This window comes from Oryza sativa, chromosome 12, assembly GCF_034140825.1.
Source record: "Oryza sativa Japonica Group chromosome 12, ASM3414082v1".
NCBI lineage: Eukaryota > Viridiplantae > Streptophyta > Magnoliopsida > Poales > Poaceae > Oryza > Oryza sativa.
The window spans coordinates 4,025,759-4,042,834 of record NC_089046.1 but is presented as its reverse complement, the minus strand read 5'-3'; the positions used below and the strand labels follow the sequence as shown (position 1 = coordinate 4,042,834).

Here is a 17,076-nt window from a genome sequence, read left to right as displayed (position 1 = left end):
TTGAAGCCGGTCTCATCCAATTGCCCAATGCTGATAATATTGGCAGCAAGACGGGGAAGATAATAGGTGTTCGACAGAGTGCGGTGCTCACCATTCTTGCAGGCAAAGAGAATTGTGCCCCGTCCTGCGATCCGGACCACGGATCCATCGCCGAGTCGCACGTTCCCGGTGATGTTCGTGTCGAGGTCGGCGAACGCCATCCTGCTGCCCGTCATATGGTTTGACGCGCCGGAATCCATAATCCAGCGCCCGGGATCATGGTCAGCCGCGTCGTCGAGCGCTGCAAATACTTTCATCTCCACGAGTTCCACCACGGCTTGGTGGGGCGGTGTGGGCGTGTCGCCCTCCGGCGCCGCCGCGTCGACCGTGTCAACGCGGCCGCCGGTGAGCAACATCAAGGTGTGCTCTTCTTCATCCTCCTGGGCGACGTGAGCCTGTTCTTCGCGCTTGGACTTGCTCCTGCAGTCCTTCGCCCAGTGCCCAAGTTTGCCGCAATTTCGGCATTTGTCTCCCTTGCGCGCCGAACCAGAGTTCGTGCTCTCGGGGCTCGCAGTCCCGCCGCCACCAGTGCGCCCTCTCCCGCCACGGCGCTTGCCGCGGCCGCCAGAGCCGCCCGAGTCACCCCGCTTTGCCTCTTGATCCTTCTTCTTCTGACGTTCAGCCCACTCCTCCTCAGTTAGGTACAGCTTCCCACCGGCGGTGTGCGACGAGGATTGCCCAGAATCCTCAGCGGCTTTCAGTCTGCCAGTAACTTCCTCCATGGACAGAGTAGAGATATCGAGAAGAGTTTCAATAGACAAGATGAGTTGATTGAACCTGGGACGAGCTACCCGAAGGTACTTTTCGACGACTTTATCAGCAGGTTCAGGATCACCGAGGGTTGCAAGCTGGTTGACGATGGTTGTGAGCCGTAGAGCGAAATCTTCCACGGTCTCGTCACCGCGGAACGCAAGCGATTCATACTCAGCGCGCACTTTCTGTGCACTCGCCTTGCGAATCCGGTCGTTGCCGACTCGCATTGTCTTGATGCATTCCCAGGCTTCCCGGGCCGACGCTTTGGTCGCCAGGGTGCCAATCATCTCCGGCGGCACGGCACTGCAGATAGCGTCAAGAGCCATCCGGTCCTCATGCAGAGGGACGTCCACGCCGTCGGGCTTGATCGCCGCCCACAGGCAGCGAGCCTGCAGCTTGATCTTCATCAGTAGCGCCCAGTCGTTGTAGTTGGTCTTGGTCAGCAGCGGGTAGTTCACCGAGCCGCCTCCTTCTTTCACCACGCGGTGGATCACCAGCCCGCGGTCACCCCCGCCGCTGCCCGTGGCGCGGCCGCCGGAGTCATGAGGAGTGCGCACGATCGGTGACGACGAGCGACGACGCGGCATGAAGACGCCTTCCAATGCGCGGTCACGAGTCCACTTCCTAAACCGTGCTCTGATACCAATTGTTAGGAATTTCCCCAGCGATCGCTAGCAGGAAACCAGACGAACACAACGCACGCGTACTGTGGCTAAACCTGCAAATTCGCAGAACAGAGGAAACAGAGCAAATTTTGTGCAGCGCTTTACTCAGCTGCTTTTCTGTTTACTTCCATATATAAAGGAACGAATACAACGGAAACAACTAACCACCAAGACCACTTCTCACGCCATGCTCTAGCTGCGTCCATCCCCACAACCACACGACGTGATCCGAGCTCCCAGCACAAGACGCGGGCAACGAGCTAAACTCGGATACCCTCATAACAGACTCCACACGATGGCTATCACACAACACGTGAGCTCATGCGTTTATTCAGAAAAAAAACGGAAACATGCAGATAACTAATCAACTAACTAACCGTGGCACACAAGATTACTGCTAACACTCGCCGGCATCCGCGCGTGGGGAGGAGCTCGCCGGCGTCCGCGCGCGGGAGAGGAGCTCGCCTGCCTTCCGCGCTCCGGGGAGGAGCTCGCCGGCGTCCACGCGCGGGTGTGGAGCTAGCCTGCCGTCCGCGCGCCGGGGGAGAAGCTCGCCGGCGTCCACGCGCGGGGGTAGAGCTTGCCGGCCGGCCGTGCGCCTGGGGAGGAACTCGACGGCCGTCCGTGTGCCGGGGAGGAGCTCGCCGGCGTCCGCGCATGGGGGTGGAGCTCACCGGCCGTCCGCCTGCCGGGGGAAGTGCTAGCCGTGCTTTGGCTTTAACCACGCGGTCGTCGTGGCCACGGGAGCTAGCCGTGCTCGATCGATGCATATGCATGCTGAGCATGCTTGCATATGCTTTCACTGTTCCCGATATGGTTTTAGATAAGCTAAGTAGCTCGTCGGCCGTCCACGCGCCGCCGCCTTCTTCCTCCTCCCTCCCCTGACTGCGGCTTCGGGGAGGAGCTCGTGCTTCGTGCTTCCGCCGGCCATCGTCACCTCTCCCTTCGTGCTTCGTGTTTCGGCCGGCTGATGGAATGTAAGAGAGACAAAAATGAGAGAGAGAGGGGGAGAGGTGAGGATGAAATGTGGGCCCCATGTCGGTGGGTTCCACTATTTTTTTTTGTGTGTGAATGATATGTTGGTCCCACAATTTTTTTTACTCTAATGCCACGTAAGCGACACGTTGAGGACACGCAGGACGAAGACTGGGTCAACACCGCCACGTGGACGTTATGTCAGCCTAAACCGCTTCCAAAACCACCCAGGGATATAGTTTGCAACAGTCTTTTAATAGTTGGAGGAGTCGATATACCCGGTTTTGTGGTTGGAGGTCATGAATCATACTCAGGTCACAGTTGAGGGAGTCAAAGTATACTTTTTCCGAGCAATCTCGATAGGATTTGCCAAAAACTAATGGGCTACCATTCATAGCGCTGGGCCGAATTCCGAGCCCATGGGAAAGACGCGAAGGATATGGGGTACGTATCAGGTGTCCCTCTGTTGGGCGCTGTAGCAATTAGTGCGAAAAAAATGTACCCAGGTCCTGATGACCGTACAGAATACAAGAAGCGCTACATCCACCTGGGAAGCTACACATATCCGAGCGTCCGCGAATATATTTCTCGGTTTCTTCGGCTTTCTTCCCCAAGTCCGGCTCGAGTTTCATCTCTCGACCTCGCCGTGCTCGTGCTGTTGTGCAGCGGTGCAGGTGCTCTCTTCCACTTCCTCCCTCCCTCCCTTCCTCCCTCCATGGCTCCATCTCCACTGGCGTTTCCGCCGCAACTAACCAACCCCTTCGATCCGATTGCAGGCGTTCGATCGGTGACGAGACGATCGGAGACGCGCCGATGCCGCCGGTGCCTGTGGAGCACGAGGTGGGCGCGAGGGTAGAGTGCCCGGACCCTGATTCAAAATGTATATGTCCTTCTCTTCGATCTCTCTCGTTTGGCTATTTCTTGGCTGCTCGTGGTTGTGTATGCGCGCGTGCCTTCTGCTTTCCCCCCTGTTTGCATTTGGTATACATGTTCGATTCAAAGAGAGAGAGAGAAGCTCAACCTGAAATTTTTTTTTTTCAGATGGAGTAAACATGGTGAGAGACCGGCTTAAAGACAGAACTGATATTCTGTTCAAAGTAAGGATATTGGTTTGATTGATTGCACTAGTTTGATTTACCACCCGGCCGTATACTCATTTTTTTGGTTTTGTTTTGAAGCTGAATAGTGTGGTCTGGATTTCACCCAGTAGCACGTCACTTCATGAGCTTTTAGGTATGAAGATATCTATACTTGTTTTTAACTTCTTTTTTCGAGGGGACTACTTTATTTTTTTAACTTCATGATCCATTATATATGACGCACTAACATTATTTTTCAAAAAAAATTGGAGGAGGAGTTGCGTCCGATTTCACAGATGGACATGCCAGCAGGTGTGTTCCGCTTCCTTTGTTGTATTTAGAATATGTGGCCCATTATAAAATTTGCTCTTTTTTCCCCATGAATGTGTATCCATAATTGCTGATTGATGTATTTAGAATATGTGTTTTATAGTTTTTCTGGCAGGTTACAAAAGACAGAGTTGGCTCACACCATATGTGTAACGTCACAGGTTAGTTTCCCAAACCACAGCTTTCTATTGGAACGCGTGAGGATATATTTCTTATTTTACCTAATGAACTACAGCTTCCTACCGGAACGCATGAGGCTACAGGCAAAATTGCCTACATTGACACAGAGGGCACGTTGTATCTTTTGAAATGCTGAGTTATACGTCTCGCTGTTTCATTTTGTGAATTCATTTGCATCCCTATTCTTCTAAAACTGTTTCCTTAATAGAGTTTCCAGTGACCCTGAAAAATTAGTCAAAATTGCTGAGCGATTGGGTGTTGAAGCCACTCCTGTTATCCAAAATGTAGTATATTCCCTCCATTCTTTTTATTCTTACATTCCATTTCTGGACTAATGCACGAACATATTTCTGCCTCTTACATTCTTTATCCATTTCTTAAGACGGTATATGCGAGTGCATACACCTATGAAGACATGGAGGCCTTGTTGTCTGATCTTCAATCCAAGATGGAAAAGGAACCATTTAAGATGCTGGTACGCATGGGTTCACAAAGTAAATCTATATTGATAAGTTACACATCTCATTTAGGGGAATATTAGGTGAAAACCATCAAATAAGTGTAAACCCATGAAAATTAAATCTAGAGGTTTTCTAAAATCATGAAAAAAAATATCCTAGAGATAGGTATAGGCATGAAGTAAATTACCACCAAATCTCAAGTCAAAACTCAAATTCATTTTGTTCCTACCAAATGAAGTTTGAGTTTTGACTTGAAATTTTCTGGTAATGTATTTGATGACTAGACCTATCTTTAGGATTTTTTGTCATGAATTTAGAAAAGTTATAGGTCCGGTTTTCACATGTTTTGACTTATATAAATATATATCTGATGGCCTCCACTGGATATTTTCTCCCTCATTTATTCTCATGTGGTATTTTGTTCTTACATATAGATAATCAATTCGGTGACAACATTGTTCAATACAGAACTCTGTAATGGCTGTGCGTTTGATGGATGTCAGGTATTCTAGCAATTAAATTCTTTTCTGGTAGCTGTATGTTAGTTGGAAATTACCATTTTATCTGCATGCTTAAAGTCATGGCTATGTAATTGCAGATAAAGACACTAGAGATGATGTATTGCCTAAGGATGATAGCCAATAAATTTCATATAGGGGTGTATGTCACGAACCATGGTGAGATTTTACATTTTGTGTGTTCCAGTTAAAGGAAAATGCTTTATTCAGAGTAAGGAATTGGAAACTGTGACTTATGAGCCTATTGATTGCTAATCCAGAGGAAATGGGTTTGACTGATGCTAAGATTAAGAGGTCACTCAAGCAGGGGCTATACTTCAAGGAAGTAAAAGATCTCCGTAAGGTAAGAAAGTTGTATTTAAACTACTGTTTCTCGTAAGATTTAGTGTTTTCTGATGACCAAATGGCAATCTAGTAAACTAATTGTTCTTTTGTGCCTCTAATTTATTTTGCTCTTATTTTGTAGCTGAATAATGCTGTTCAGGTCACTACAGGAAACAGTTCCCTTGGTGACATGCATCAAGGTGGTGATATGCATGAAGGTAACACACTTAATTACCCCTCAGTTCTGTTCTAAGCACCAGTGCCATTTGGAATTATAACTTATTCCCTCCATACTCCATTTGGAGTTATGTCTATAACAGAAAGATACAATGGATGCACAAAAACTGTATGCGGACGAAAACATGAAACTGTATGCGCCAACAGCCAAAGGCTCCTGGTTTGTTCCTGACTTCCTGTACATCAGTATAGTTTCAGATACAACCCAATTCACATAATTACAGTTTTAACGAGCATGCAGCTGAAAGTACTGTGTTATGAAATGGTTTTCAACTAAAAAGGTTTTTTTTGTGAAACTACTTTTGAAAGAGTAATTCTTTCATAGATTTTGCATTATAACTGTAGTTTTGTGAAATTACTCAAAGTTTAAGTTTAATACCATGGATTTTGCATGACATCTTCTTACAGATGTATTTTTGGGTCTGCAGGATTTTAGAACCAAAATCAGAGTTTCTTATCCAAATTCCTGGTTTTATCTTGATGCAAGTCCAGATGATAAAATCAAACAGTTATCACAGATGATCGAGAAGCGAATTTCACTATCTCGGGAAAGTTTTTATCTGACTTATTTGGGCCGTAAGCTTGAACCCGAAAGTACTCTTCGAGAACTTGGGCTTGTAGTTTCACTGATAACATTTGAGTTGCACGTACGACTACGTGGAGGTTGTCCAGACAAGGGGTGTGTAACTTCTTTCTCTCAGTATTACCTTTTTGTTTGGAACAACTCTAGTTTATCCTCTTAGTTATTCTTATTTTTGAGGACTAACCTTTTTTTCGCAATTGTTCTAATCTTTTTGTCATGTAACAAGCAATATTGTTATTAACCTCTAATGTGTGACTTATTAACATTTTATAGAAATCAATCACTGCGGGAATTTATTGCAAGCAACAGCGTGTGTTGGATTACAATGTCTCATGGGAAGAATCTATACTCTAACAGACTTGTAAGAGAAGTGCTTGTAAGATATCCGGGGCAAAAAGGAATGCGACAGGTGGTTAAGTTAGTTATGCAACCTTTAGCCATCCGTATATGTAATGGGATTGCATCACGTACACAAGGCACATGATGCGGATAAGAGTTGGAACGGATCAATTTCTTTAGAAACATTTAGGATGGTTGATGGTTGTATGGAAGTTTCACAACATGCTGTCAAAGATTTAGATGAAACTAGCGTCTGTGAGGACTATAAGAAAATTTCAAAACTGTTCCTGGATATGTTGGAGCTCAACAAGGGACATCCTTTATACCTCAGTCATTTATGCAGTAAGATGAAGAATGCTAATGTTACTTCAGCAAAGAGCAATACTTTTCAATTGTTCTTAAGAGTTCATCCATCATTGATGACATATTCAACACGTTCCTCCTTATTGTGGGAGATGAAACGTGAAATCGATGGATTATTACCTCCCAATGCAAAAAATATTCAGTCTGCCATTGATCAAATTTTGATGAATAGAGATTGGACACTACTTGCTAAACAGGAAGCTGCTTTCTCACCTACCTATAACAGAAGTTACAAGAAGTCGTCAAGTGAATGCTTCAAGTTCATTCGAAATTGGTTAACTCATGGGATAGAGAACTTCAATGTGAGTTTCTTTTCTCATTTAATTATCATCATCTGTTATTCTTCCATGTAGTTATGTTTATTCTCACTTTTTTTTATTTTCTTTTATAGACCTCAGATCCAAGAAGGTTTACAACTGAAGATATGGACTATCTATTGGAGATAGTCTTCAAAGATTTTCTAGCTGATATTGTCTGGACGTTGCTACAAAACAACATTGGGAATTTAAACAGATGGTGCTTACCTGGTCCTTATAATTTTTGTGAAACTGTGTATAAACTAGAATATCTAATTCTATTTCCATTTCAGGTTTGCAGATGTACAAGAAAATAACTCTTTCTAGGTTGATTTGTGGACAGAACAACTAACCTGTGTACATGTAAGTTATCGTTCATCAACAATCTTTTTTTTCCATGTGCACGAAATAAAAGATGTTCCTAAGAAAACAATATGTTCTATAACATATTTGTAGTGACACTATTTTTGATCTTTGCTTACAAGTGTTCCTCCTGCAACAGTGAAAACCTCTCACTCCCGCGAAGTGGCCTCAGAAGTGGACCAATCAAAAGATGATTGCATGACATTGTTGGAACAGGGTGAAGAAAGCTGCTGAAGAAACTTGAAGGACATTTGCTTCGCCTTTCTGTAGCTCTTAAGTCTGCTTCCTTGCTGTGTTTTGTTTCTGGAGATAGTCGTAGGTCTGTCTTTTGATGATTGCCTGTTCGAGATGAGGGTGGTATCTTTTGGTGATGCGACGATCTGATACTGTAAGCTGGAGTCCCAAGACAGAATACCATTTTTTGTAAACCCTGGTTCATGCTTTCTGACAAAGCTGCACGAAACATTTTTATCACTCAACTTTCATATTGTTTCATCTTGGCAAATGGACCACAAGAGAAGTATATTTGTTGTAAGCATAGAAAAATGGAAGAAGAGGTAGATCATTTCTTCATCTCCATAGGATGAATGCTTGAATGGCCATAATGAATTGGACTCATGCTCGATGTTGTGAGTTGTGACATGCTCATCTGCGGATGCCATAGGTCAACTTGGCAGGATGTTTTATATGCCAAACTTGAATTCAGACTCAGGTCTCATTTTTGCATTTGAATTATCTATGTGGTAGGAGCAGTATAGACGGGGAGAACCATACTTTGAATGCCCGTTGCGGATTTGAGACAAATGGCTCTCGCGTCGCCCTCCCCCAAGGGCGGCTCGGGAGGCGATGACCCGGCCACCCCCTCTCCCCCATCTTCCTCCTCCGCCTCGCCGCCGCCTGAGCGGCCACAAGGACGGCGGCGGCGGGGCTCCTCGCTTCTCGTTTCCTGGGCGGCCAGGGGAGCCCCCTAGGCGGTGGCGGCGGCGGCGGCAGTGACCACCAAATCCGCACCGCTCCGGCTAGGGGAACCCCCTGGGCGGCGGCGGCGGTGACCGCCAAGTCCGCGCCGCTCCGGCTGGATCTAGCGGCTGGCGGCGGGGACGGGGACGGCGACGGTGGCGGGGATGGCGACAGCAGCGGTAGGGGCGAGGGCTGGCACGGCCGGCGGCTGGCGGAGGGGATGGCGACGGTGGCGAGGATGGTGATGGCAGCAGGGATGGCGACGGCGAGGCGGATCCGGCGCACGGAGGAGGATCTGGCCCCCTAGTGGCTAGATCGGACGAGGATGAGGCCTGCTGTGGCGACGACGGCGCGGAGGTCACGGCGGCGGTGGCGCGGTGGCCGTGGCGGCGGTGGCACGATGCTTGCGGTGACGGCGGCGCGGAGCCCGTGGCGACGGGAGCAGATGGCCGGCGGTGCCAGTGGGTGGTTGGTTGGCCGGCGACAGCAGCGGCTGAAGGCGGCGGTGACTGGCGTGGGGACCGCGGCGCGAGGAGGCGTGGAGGCGCGGCATGGCCAGAGGCTGCGTAGGCCGACGAGGCGCTGGCAGCGGGGCGGCGGGGTTGGCCGTGGCACGAGGCTTGGCCAGTAGCGGCAATGGTGGTGCCATTTGTGGTGTGGTCGGCGGAGGCAGTGGTCGGCGCACGGTGGTGGCAGGCATAGGCTGGCCGGTGGGAGGGGCGTCGGTGCAGTGTTGCTCACGCGCCGGCGGAGGTTAGATGGCAGTGGAGCATCGGTGCGTCATCGGGGATAAGCTGGCGGTGGATGGCGGGTGAAAACCCAGCCCGGCTTTGGCCGGGCCGGCAATGATGGCGCTCTGGCATCTCACCCCCTCTAGTGGGGTTGCCGGGTGAAAGCTCAGTTAAGGTTCTTGTGACTTGACGGACGACGGCGGCGATGCCTTCGTCGTTTCTCTCCCTAGAGATGTCGTCATGGCAGCACCCTTGCCAAAGCCACCCAAATAACTATTGCGAGCTCACTTTAGAGTCTCTTCCTCTCGTATCGACGTCCTAGTTTATACAAGCTGGCCGTGTCGGGGGGCTAGGGGGGAGAGCGGTTCCATCTTCTCTCTCACCCTGAATCCCTTATATGTGGATAGAGCGGGTTTTGTGTCAGGTGTAAGGGTTGGGTTTTGGGCGTTCCCTGTTGTAGTTCCTTTGTTGACATAGCGGTGGTCGGTCACGCTTAGCGACGGCCGGTCCGGTGCTAGCCTCCTCTTGGGTTTGTGTTTGGCGCTGTCGGTGTGTGGGTGATGGTATACTTTTTTTTCCTGGTTACGGCCTTCCAGGGTTGTAATCTTGTAATTTTTTTCTGCTCTATCAGTATGAACTTCGCACTGTCATTCAAAAAATTTTTTGGTTGAATCATATATGATTTTGTAATTTGGAGGAAAGGAATAGAACAATCTTCTAAGATTAATGCATCTGATATGGCGCACGTGGGACGTCCTCACGGAAACGTTTTTGCAGTTTAAACACAAAACCTAAGAAGGAAGACACTGCATTGAGATAGAGAAAATATCTTCAACACACTTTCTAAACAAATAGTATGATCGATTTTGAGAAGAGGAAAAAAAGAAGGAATTAGAGTTCTAGACAAATATAATCTATTATGAGAAATGAGAGAAAATAGAAAAGGAATTAGAGAAGAATGTCTTCAACACACTTTCTAAACAAACATGATCGATTGTGAGAAGTAAGAGGAAGTGAAAAAGGAATTAGAGTTCTAAACATATTAGAAAATATAAATTGCGCCATAAACGAAGATAGACATTATCGTTTCTATGGTTGCATCCTAGTGACATAAATGAAGATAGGAATTGCGTTAGACATTGTTCATATGTCCTAAGGATGCCAGATTAAAGTAATCTAGTAATGGCCTTGTACTTTTGTACATATCTAAATTTTTCTCCAAAAACTCACTATATATCTCAATTTTCCTCTTCAAATGTCCTCTCTTTGGCCCAGCGAAAATGTCCTCTCTTTGGGCTTATCAGCCACCTCCTAAGTAAAAAAAGAAAAGAAAACAAAGTGTAAACAGACAGTTCTTTTTCATTGGCTTTTAAAGCCATATAAACCACTCTTGCACCAATAGGTCAAAGCTAGATTTTAGTATCTTTTTTCCCATTGTGTGGACTGAAGTTAGGATTTCACCCTGGGACATGTGTCTTAAAGCCAACTGCTTAAAAACAGTAAAAGTAAAATATATAATAACCTTACTAGAAGGGCCTAAACTTCTATGAAGACAATCGAAATAGAAAGCACAAACAACAAATCTTGGAATGCTCCATCCAATAATACAGTTCAAACTGTGGCAGCAAAGGCATATCTAAAAATCTCACAGCACCAAAGCCCACATGATCATCTTGATAGTGGACAGTCAGGAAACATGAAATTGGATTCGATGTCTTCAGTCCTATTTACTGCCACACTTGCTGTCATCCTAACCTGAAGTTCAGAGTGCAGACTTCAATAAAGCATCAGACAGTGCATCACTTTTTCCCCCAACATGAAGTTCATAGTGTAGACTATAAATAATTTATGGGTAAAATTTTTATATGTGTTCTTAGCGATTTAAAAGCCAATGCTTGAAAAAAAAATCGATGATACAAACATCAAAATCAGGTTTTAAAATTCAAATGTTCATAGCCGCTTATATGTTGCAGGACAGAAGATGGGATCCAGTGTTTCATTTTCCCCTCTACATGTAACCAAGTACTTATAATAAATTACTTCTAACTGTAACTCTAAATTTTTCTCTAAATGATTGTAAATTCCAAATTCAACTAATATGTAAACAAAGTGCTTCAAATATTGAGAAGGATGTTCTATAACTTGTCCAGGCGAACCATTAGTGTTGAGTGTTGACCGTGTATCAGAATATCCCCATCTAAGCAAAAGCAATAGCCAATAAGACGGGACAAGGTACTAAGGCAACAATCTTCAAATGAACTATTCTCCGTAATCTTGAGCTATGACAACCCACATGTAGATTTCAGGATAGCAATTGTAATTCTAAAAGCGAGCCTTCTAGCAGGCTAAGAATTTACTTGACAACCATTGATTAAAAACTTGGAAGAATAGAAGCAGTGTTTTGCTATAACTTTCTGTGAGGCTCACCGAAGAAAAGGTTTACATGTTCTTCCAAATTTAGAATTTAACAGGTTATGATTAAGCTGTCAACCAGTTTGATTTACAAGCCGGACTAAAGCTAGCACCAAAATTTCAATGCAGGTGCTGTCTTACCAAAAGAGGATGCTTAAAATGACTTTGATCGATTAACACTTGCATGGTCGTTTATGGACTTGTTCTAGAATGTGGCACAGCTGTTTTCATGACTAACTTATGTTCCCATAGTTGAGTTCCTGAAATCCAGGGGTATGGAAGACCTATTGTCATGACGGAATTGTTGAGAGCGACAATGGGATAGGATATCACTAGCAGTGACCAAATTGGATTGGAAGTAAGTTGGGAGAGTGCTGAATGCGCTTGGTTGAGTGGCCAGAGCCCTAAATTATGTAACTAGACGACCCAACCTCACAGGTTGAGCCAGATGGTATACCAAGTACGTGATTAGATCGAAGCATAGATCAAAGCCATACAAGAGTCATAGGACCAAGACCAACGACATGCACAACAATATGCAAAAAAATAATGAGTGATAATACATTGAAATCATTCATTACCTGACTGTAATTACTTTGAGAGCTCACTAGAGATGTAATATGGGTTGAACAACAGCCCCTTGTATTCATACCCCTTCTCACCGTTTGGATAGTTCTTGCACGACACAACTGACTTGGCCCTCATGTCAACTGTGATCATCCAGACCTGCTCATGGTATATAGGTTGGCGCAGCACAAAGTGCACAATGTGTGGGTCTAGTAAGCTCACCACAGGATACTCTGGTACCCACTGATGCAAACCGTATTTCTTGAAGGATGCTGACCCCCACAGGCCGTTGACATCGAGCACATCATCCAACTTCCATACCATCTGTGGCATTTGCAGTGTCCACGCCCTGATAACGATGGCAGAGGGCCGGGAGCGGCACTTGTCAACATCTACGAACTTGATCTTCCCATCAGAGACACCGACTGTCCTGAAGGACGCAGTTGGTCCACAATTGTCAGTCTTAACATGGAACAAGAGTTGAATTTCGCTCTCAGGAAAAGGGAACTTGATCAATTGGAGCTTGGGCAGAGATTCCAAGACATCACAGAAGATAAGGCCAATGTTGTAGCTAGCCCAATAGACCTTGCCGCCGTGGGAGAAGGCGATTTGGCTGCTCCACTTGCTTATCAGTCCAGAATGCCCCCCATAATCTGAGTCAAAAGGAGGCAGAGCTAGCTTCTTGACAACCCAGCTGTTGCTGCTGCTGTTGTTGTTATCCCTGTCGCCGCCTGAACAATGGAGTAAGGTGAGCTTGGCAAACTCCTCAATGATTGCGGTTCCTTCCTCTAGCTCCTTAACGGTGATTGTTCCTTCCCCCACCATCCACATCTGCAAAGATGAAACGGTGAAGCCACCACCACCATGGGTCAAGATGCCGATGTCCCCGGACGAGCGCTGGCGGCCGTCGGGGAAAGCAGGGAGGCGCGTCAGCGTAGGGGTGAGGGCAGAGGCGGCGGTGTAGACGAAGAACTCCTCCGGGTGGTCGTAGCTGTAGTACCTGGTCTTGACGGGGACGACGACGCAGAGGAGGAGGTGGTGGGCGTCCGCGGCGAGGAGCGAGGAGAGGCCGTGCTTGAGGGTGTGGGGCGCCGCCATCGGGTGCAGGTGGACGTGGGAGATCGCCGGCGGCGCGGCGAGGCTCAGCGACACCGAGAAGGGGAACCCGGTGGTGGTCGTGCGGTGGCTGGCGGCCCCCGTGCCCGTCACCGGCTCGCGAATGATGAGCTGCGTATCGAATATGGCTCCGGCCATCTTCTTCTTCTTCTTCTCCTCCTCCGGCGCCGCTGCAGCATCAGCACTCGTATCGTCGACAGGGACGGATCCAACTTGGGACATGGGGCTTTTGGGTGAACAAACAAACTGTTACTGGATGATACCCCGCGCGTTGCTGCGGAAACTTTTAGAACTACCGTAAGAATAATAGTTTGTATGCAAGTAGAAATATTTCAAAGTTAAGTAGCATTTCTGTGTAAATCCATTTTTTATTGAACATGCAAACCGGTTTTTTAATGACATTTTTGGTACGTGATGTCTTACATGTTAGTTTCGAAAAGTAGAGGCATGACAATGATGATAACAGAACATGTTTGACAAAATAACAAATAACTTGGAACAATCAAAGGATGTTATTATATCAAATCATATGTGGTCTTTAGCTCGAGGAGGATGGGTTGACCGGTAAAATTTGGTTCGAAGATGAATTAGTATTAGTATTAAACAATTGGATTTGCTTGCATGGTAATGTAGTTAATTAGACATTGGTTTTGTGAAGAAGAATTACCCTTTTTGTGAGCCAGGTCATTCGGCACTGCTGACTGGAGGACTATGCTTTATGAAATGGTTCATAACATATTGCAATTAGTATTTTAGTTAAATTTTGTTATTCTGGGGGATGTTCAACGTAGTACATACTCTTCCTTCTGACTTTTGAGGATGGGGTTAATCAAAGTTCTTTGTTACTGAAAAGGGAAAGAAGTACAGTAAGGGAGGGTTTGAGCGGATATTTGTTTGTCACAAAATATTAAAATGATGAGAAATGGTATACGCAGTATATACATGGTGTTATAAAATACAGTATACTTTCTAGTTTCCTCAGTGGAATCTTCACTAAAATCGATGCTTTTCTTTGTAGTTCAGCTGCTGTAAATATATTTTAGGATTATATTCATGTATTTGATTAAGCATGGAAGTGAAATATCTTTCACCTTTTTTCAGTTGATATGTTACCAGCTGTACCGTCTTTGGATGTTCCTGTTTTGTCAACAGTTGCGCTGAAATTGATTTGACATTAGCAGATAGTATGTAGTCTTAGATGGAGATATGAATAGAAAATATGAGAGAACAACAAACCTGAGATAGTATGTAGTCTTAGATGGAGATATGAATAGAAAATATGAGAGAACAACAAACCTGAGGATACTTGTACATGTCATAGGCGGTGAAAGATGGAGTAGAACTTTGTTCTTGGAAGGTTTTGGATTAGTTTGTTAGTTAGATTGAAAAATATTTAAGTGATATAAAATAGTAGTCCAGTATGTACTAACCTCTTCATTTGTCAGCATAGGGGTTGACATAGTGCTCTCAATTGGGAAACTCTTCTTAAGCACATAACTGATAACAAACTTAGAAGATGAATCAATATTCATTCCTCTATTAAAACAAACCAACAACGATGCTGCAGGGGCCTCCCCTCTAGTCGTTCAAGTAAAAACAAAAGACCAATGAATTAAAGATGACTACAACTCCCTCCTTTGATTTTTGCAGTACTCATCTTTGTTGAAATCCATATTGTCCTGAGTACTACTTTTTGAGCATGGTCCCTGCAAAAGTGTAGGATTATTGATCAATTTAGAAGGCTGTAAAGATGTGATATTTGACTTCATATAAAACTAATTTTCTTTGTTTTGATACTGATCAAAGGAGCAAAAAAGTCATTCTTGCTAAGGCCTTGTTTGAATAGCCCGAGATTGAGGACCATCTAAACATGGTGTAAGAGAGAGATCCAAAAAAACTTATTTTTTTACTTTCTTAGAATAGTTATTTGATATAATTATAAGTAAGAGTGGCATGAGGCTCATGATAATCATACCTCAAATAAATTGTTGCAGTAATGAAATAGTTGTACAGATTGCCATAACCAATTCAGTGTAGCTAAATATATAGAATGGAATCGTTGCAGTAAAGAAATAGTTCTCCAAATTACCATTAATGGAATGGAGAGCAATATAAACCATGCCCAATCCTCAACCGATTAAAATAGCTATAGCTTCCTTTATTTGCTGATAAAATTTGATCACAGGTAGAACAATTTCTTCTCACTCACAACTTTTTTATAGAAGCTATAAAAGTGATTTTCCTGTAGATAAAATAAAAGCAAATATAGATCAGCAAGAGGAACATGGAGCGCTGATTTCCCTATAGATAAAAATAGAAGCAAATGTAGATCAGCAAGAGGAACAGGAGTTCTCATATATACCTAGTGTAGAATTAGGAGCAACAAACCATGACGCATAGGATTGGAGTTACGTAGCAACAGAATAACCATGCACGTCATTTTTTTGGGTGAACTCTGCTAGCCTCACATTTTATCTGACCTTCAGGAGAGCCGCAGGCTTGCAGCCACGACGAATAGACCCTGAACTTCATTTGCAAAATGAATCCCTTGAGTGCGGGTGTTTAATCCATCCCAGACTCCTCAGATCGGCAATTCTCTTGAGCGCCCAACCAGATAAAAAAGAAAGTATGGAGATGGCCGAGGATTCAAGCGATGGCCAGGGAAGCTGAAAACCACGGATGATTTATCGCACAATATAATGGTTACATATCGCTCGACAAATGCTCGACTTCCCTCTTATAATGATTGCTCGGAATAAATTGGGGAAACCGAAGGGAGAGGAAGCGATGACCGTGGGGAGAGGGAGAGGCTGGCGCCAGGCGAGGGAAAGGGAGTGGGAGGGTGGCACCTGCGCGTGCGCTGGCGCGCGCGACGGGGGAGAGGAAGCGATGGCGGGCACGATGTGGGAGAGGAAGCGAGGGCGTTCGGCGGCGGGCCTACTCTGGCGCGCGCGATGGGGGAGAGGAAGCGAGCGCGTCCGGCCGCGCGGGGAGTGGTGGGAGGAAGCAGCTTGCGATGGGGGAGGCCCGGCGGCGGCGGCAAAAGGATGTTTGCGATCGGACGGTTAGTGGGGCTTTCATCGAACGGCTGAAAAAAAGGGATGACGTGGCTTAACCACAACTCAGAAAAATCCCTAATAACTACACTAAGTGGGGATCACTTGTATAGTATTATAGGATTACTTGAATTAAGAGAGGTTTAAGGCTATGAAATTAATTAAGGAGGAGGAGAAGCTAGTAGGGTCGACGAACGCAAGCAAATTCCAGTCCCGGTGGGGGTGGGAGAGAGAGAGATGAATCAGAAAGAGGACGCACCAGGATCCCCTCCCCTCCCCTCCGCTCTTGCTCGCCAGATGGAGATCGCCGCCCGGCCCTCCCCTGTTCGTCTTGGCGGCAGCGCAAGGAGCGGAGGAGACAACGAGATCGAGACAGTTGATTTCTTTTTCTTTTACACGATATACTCGACTACTCCGCCCTTTATCTCAATATCAATAATTTTTTTTGCTACTCTCACTGTTCTAAAATAAGAGTTGTTTTGCACTTTTCACATCCAATTTTTGACCGTTTGTCTTATTTGAACTTTTTTTTTATAATTTGTATTTTTATTGTTATTACTTCCTCTGGTTCAGGTTATAAGACTTTTTAGCATTGTCCACATTCATATAGAATTTCAGGTTATAAGATTTTCTAGCATTGTCCACATTCATATATCTATATCAGGTTAGAAAGTCTTATAACCTGACATGGAGGTAATAGATGATAAAATATGAATAGTATTTTACGTG

At 45.5% G+C, this 17,076-nt stretch overlaps 1 protein-coding gene, 1 long non-coding RNA gene and 1 other non-coding gene across 9 annotated transcripts; 2 read left to right on the top strand and 1 right to left on the bottom strand.

Moving 5' to 3' along the window:
* Positions 1 to 2,991: 2,991 nt before the first annotated feature.
* On the top strand, positions 2,992 to 3,529 carry LOC136354714 (uncharacterized). Its single transcript, XR_010738314.1, has 3 exons — positions 2,992 to 3,106; positions 3,209 to 3,312; positions 3,474 to 3,529. It is a non-coding gene; the product is annotated as an uncharacterized lncRNA (long non-coding RNA).
* A 2,476-nt stretch (positions 3,530 to 6,005) lies between these two features.
* Positions 6,006 to 7,984, top strand: LOC112937460 (uncharacterized). Its single transcript, XR_010738659.1, has 5 exons — positions 6,006 to 6,240; positions 6,418 to 7,148; positions 7,238 to 7,362; positions 7,436 to 7,505; positions 7,645 to 7,984. It is a non-coding gene; the product is annotated as an uncharacterized protein (transcript).
* Positions 7,985 to 10,204: 2,220 nt separating this feature from the next.
* On the bottom strand, positions 10,205 to 16,304 carry LOC107279578 (uncharacterized). 7 transcript variants are annotated; one of them, XM_066306678.1, is made up of 9 exons: positions 15,654 to 16,304; positions 15,381 to 15,533; positions 14,722 to 14,997; positions 14,588 to 14,640; positions 14,383 to 14,448; positions 14,090 to 14,136; positions 13,959 to 14,000; positions 12,190 to 13,565; positions 10,587 to 10,951 (listed from the first exon to the last, which is right to left on the bottom strand). In XM_066306678.1, exon 8 carries the CDS (start codon positions 13,511 to 13,513, stop codon positions 12,200 to 12,202), a length of 1,314 nt encoding a protein of 437 aa, XP_066162775.1. In that variant the 5' UTR covers positions 13,514 to 13,565; positions 13,959 to 14,000; positions 14,090 to 14,136; positions 14,383 to 14,448; positions 14,588 to 14,640; positions 14,722 to 14,997; positions 15,381 to 15,533; positions 15,654 to 16,304; the 3' UTR covers positions 10,587 to 10,951; positions 12,190 to 12,199. The 7 variants fall into 7 exon arrangements, with proteins under 7 accessions (XP_066162773.1, XP_066162775.1, XP_066162776.1 ...); XM_066306676.1 differs by lacking the exons at positions 10,587 to 10,951; positions 13,959 to 14,000; positions 14,090 to 14,136 and adding an exon at positions 10,205 to 10,507 and having other exon boundaries at positions 12,190 to 13,517; XM_066306679.1 differs by having other exon boundaries at positions 12,190 to 13,517; positions 14,383 to 14,997.
* Positions 16,305 to 17,076: the final 772 nt, after the last annotated feature.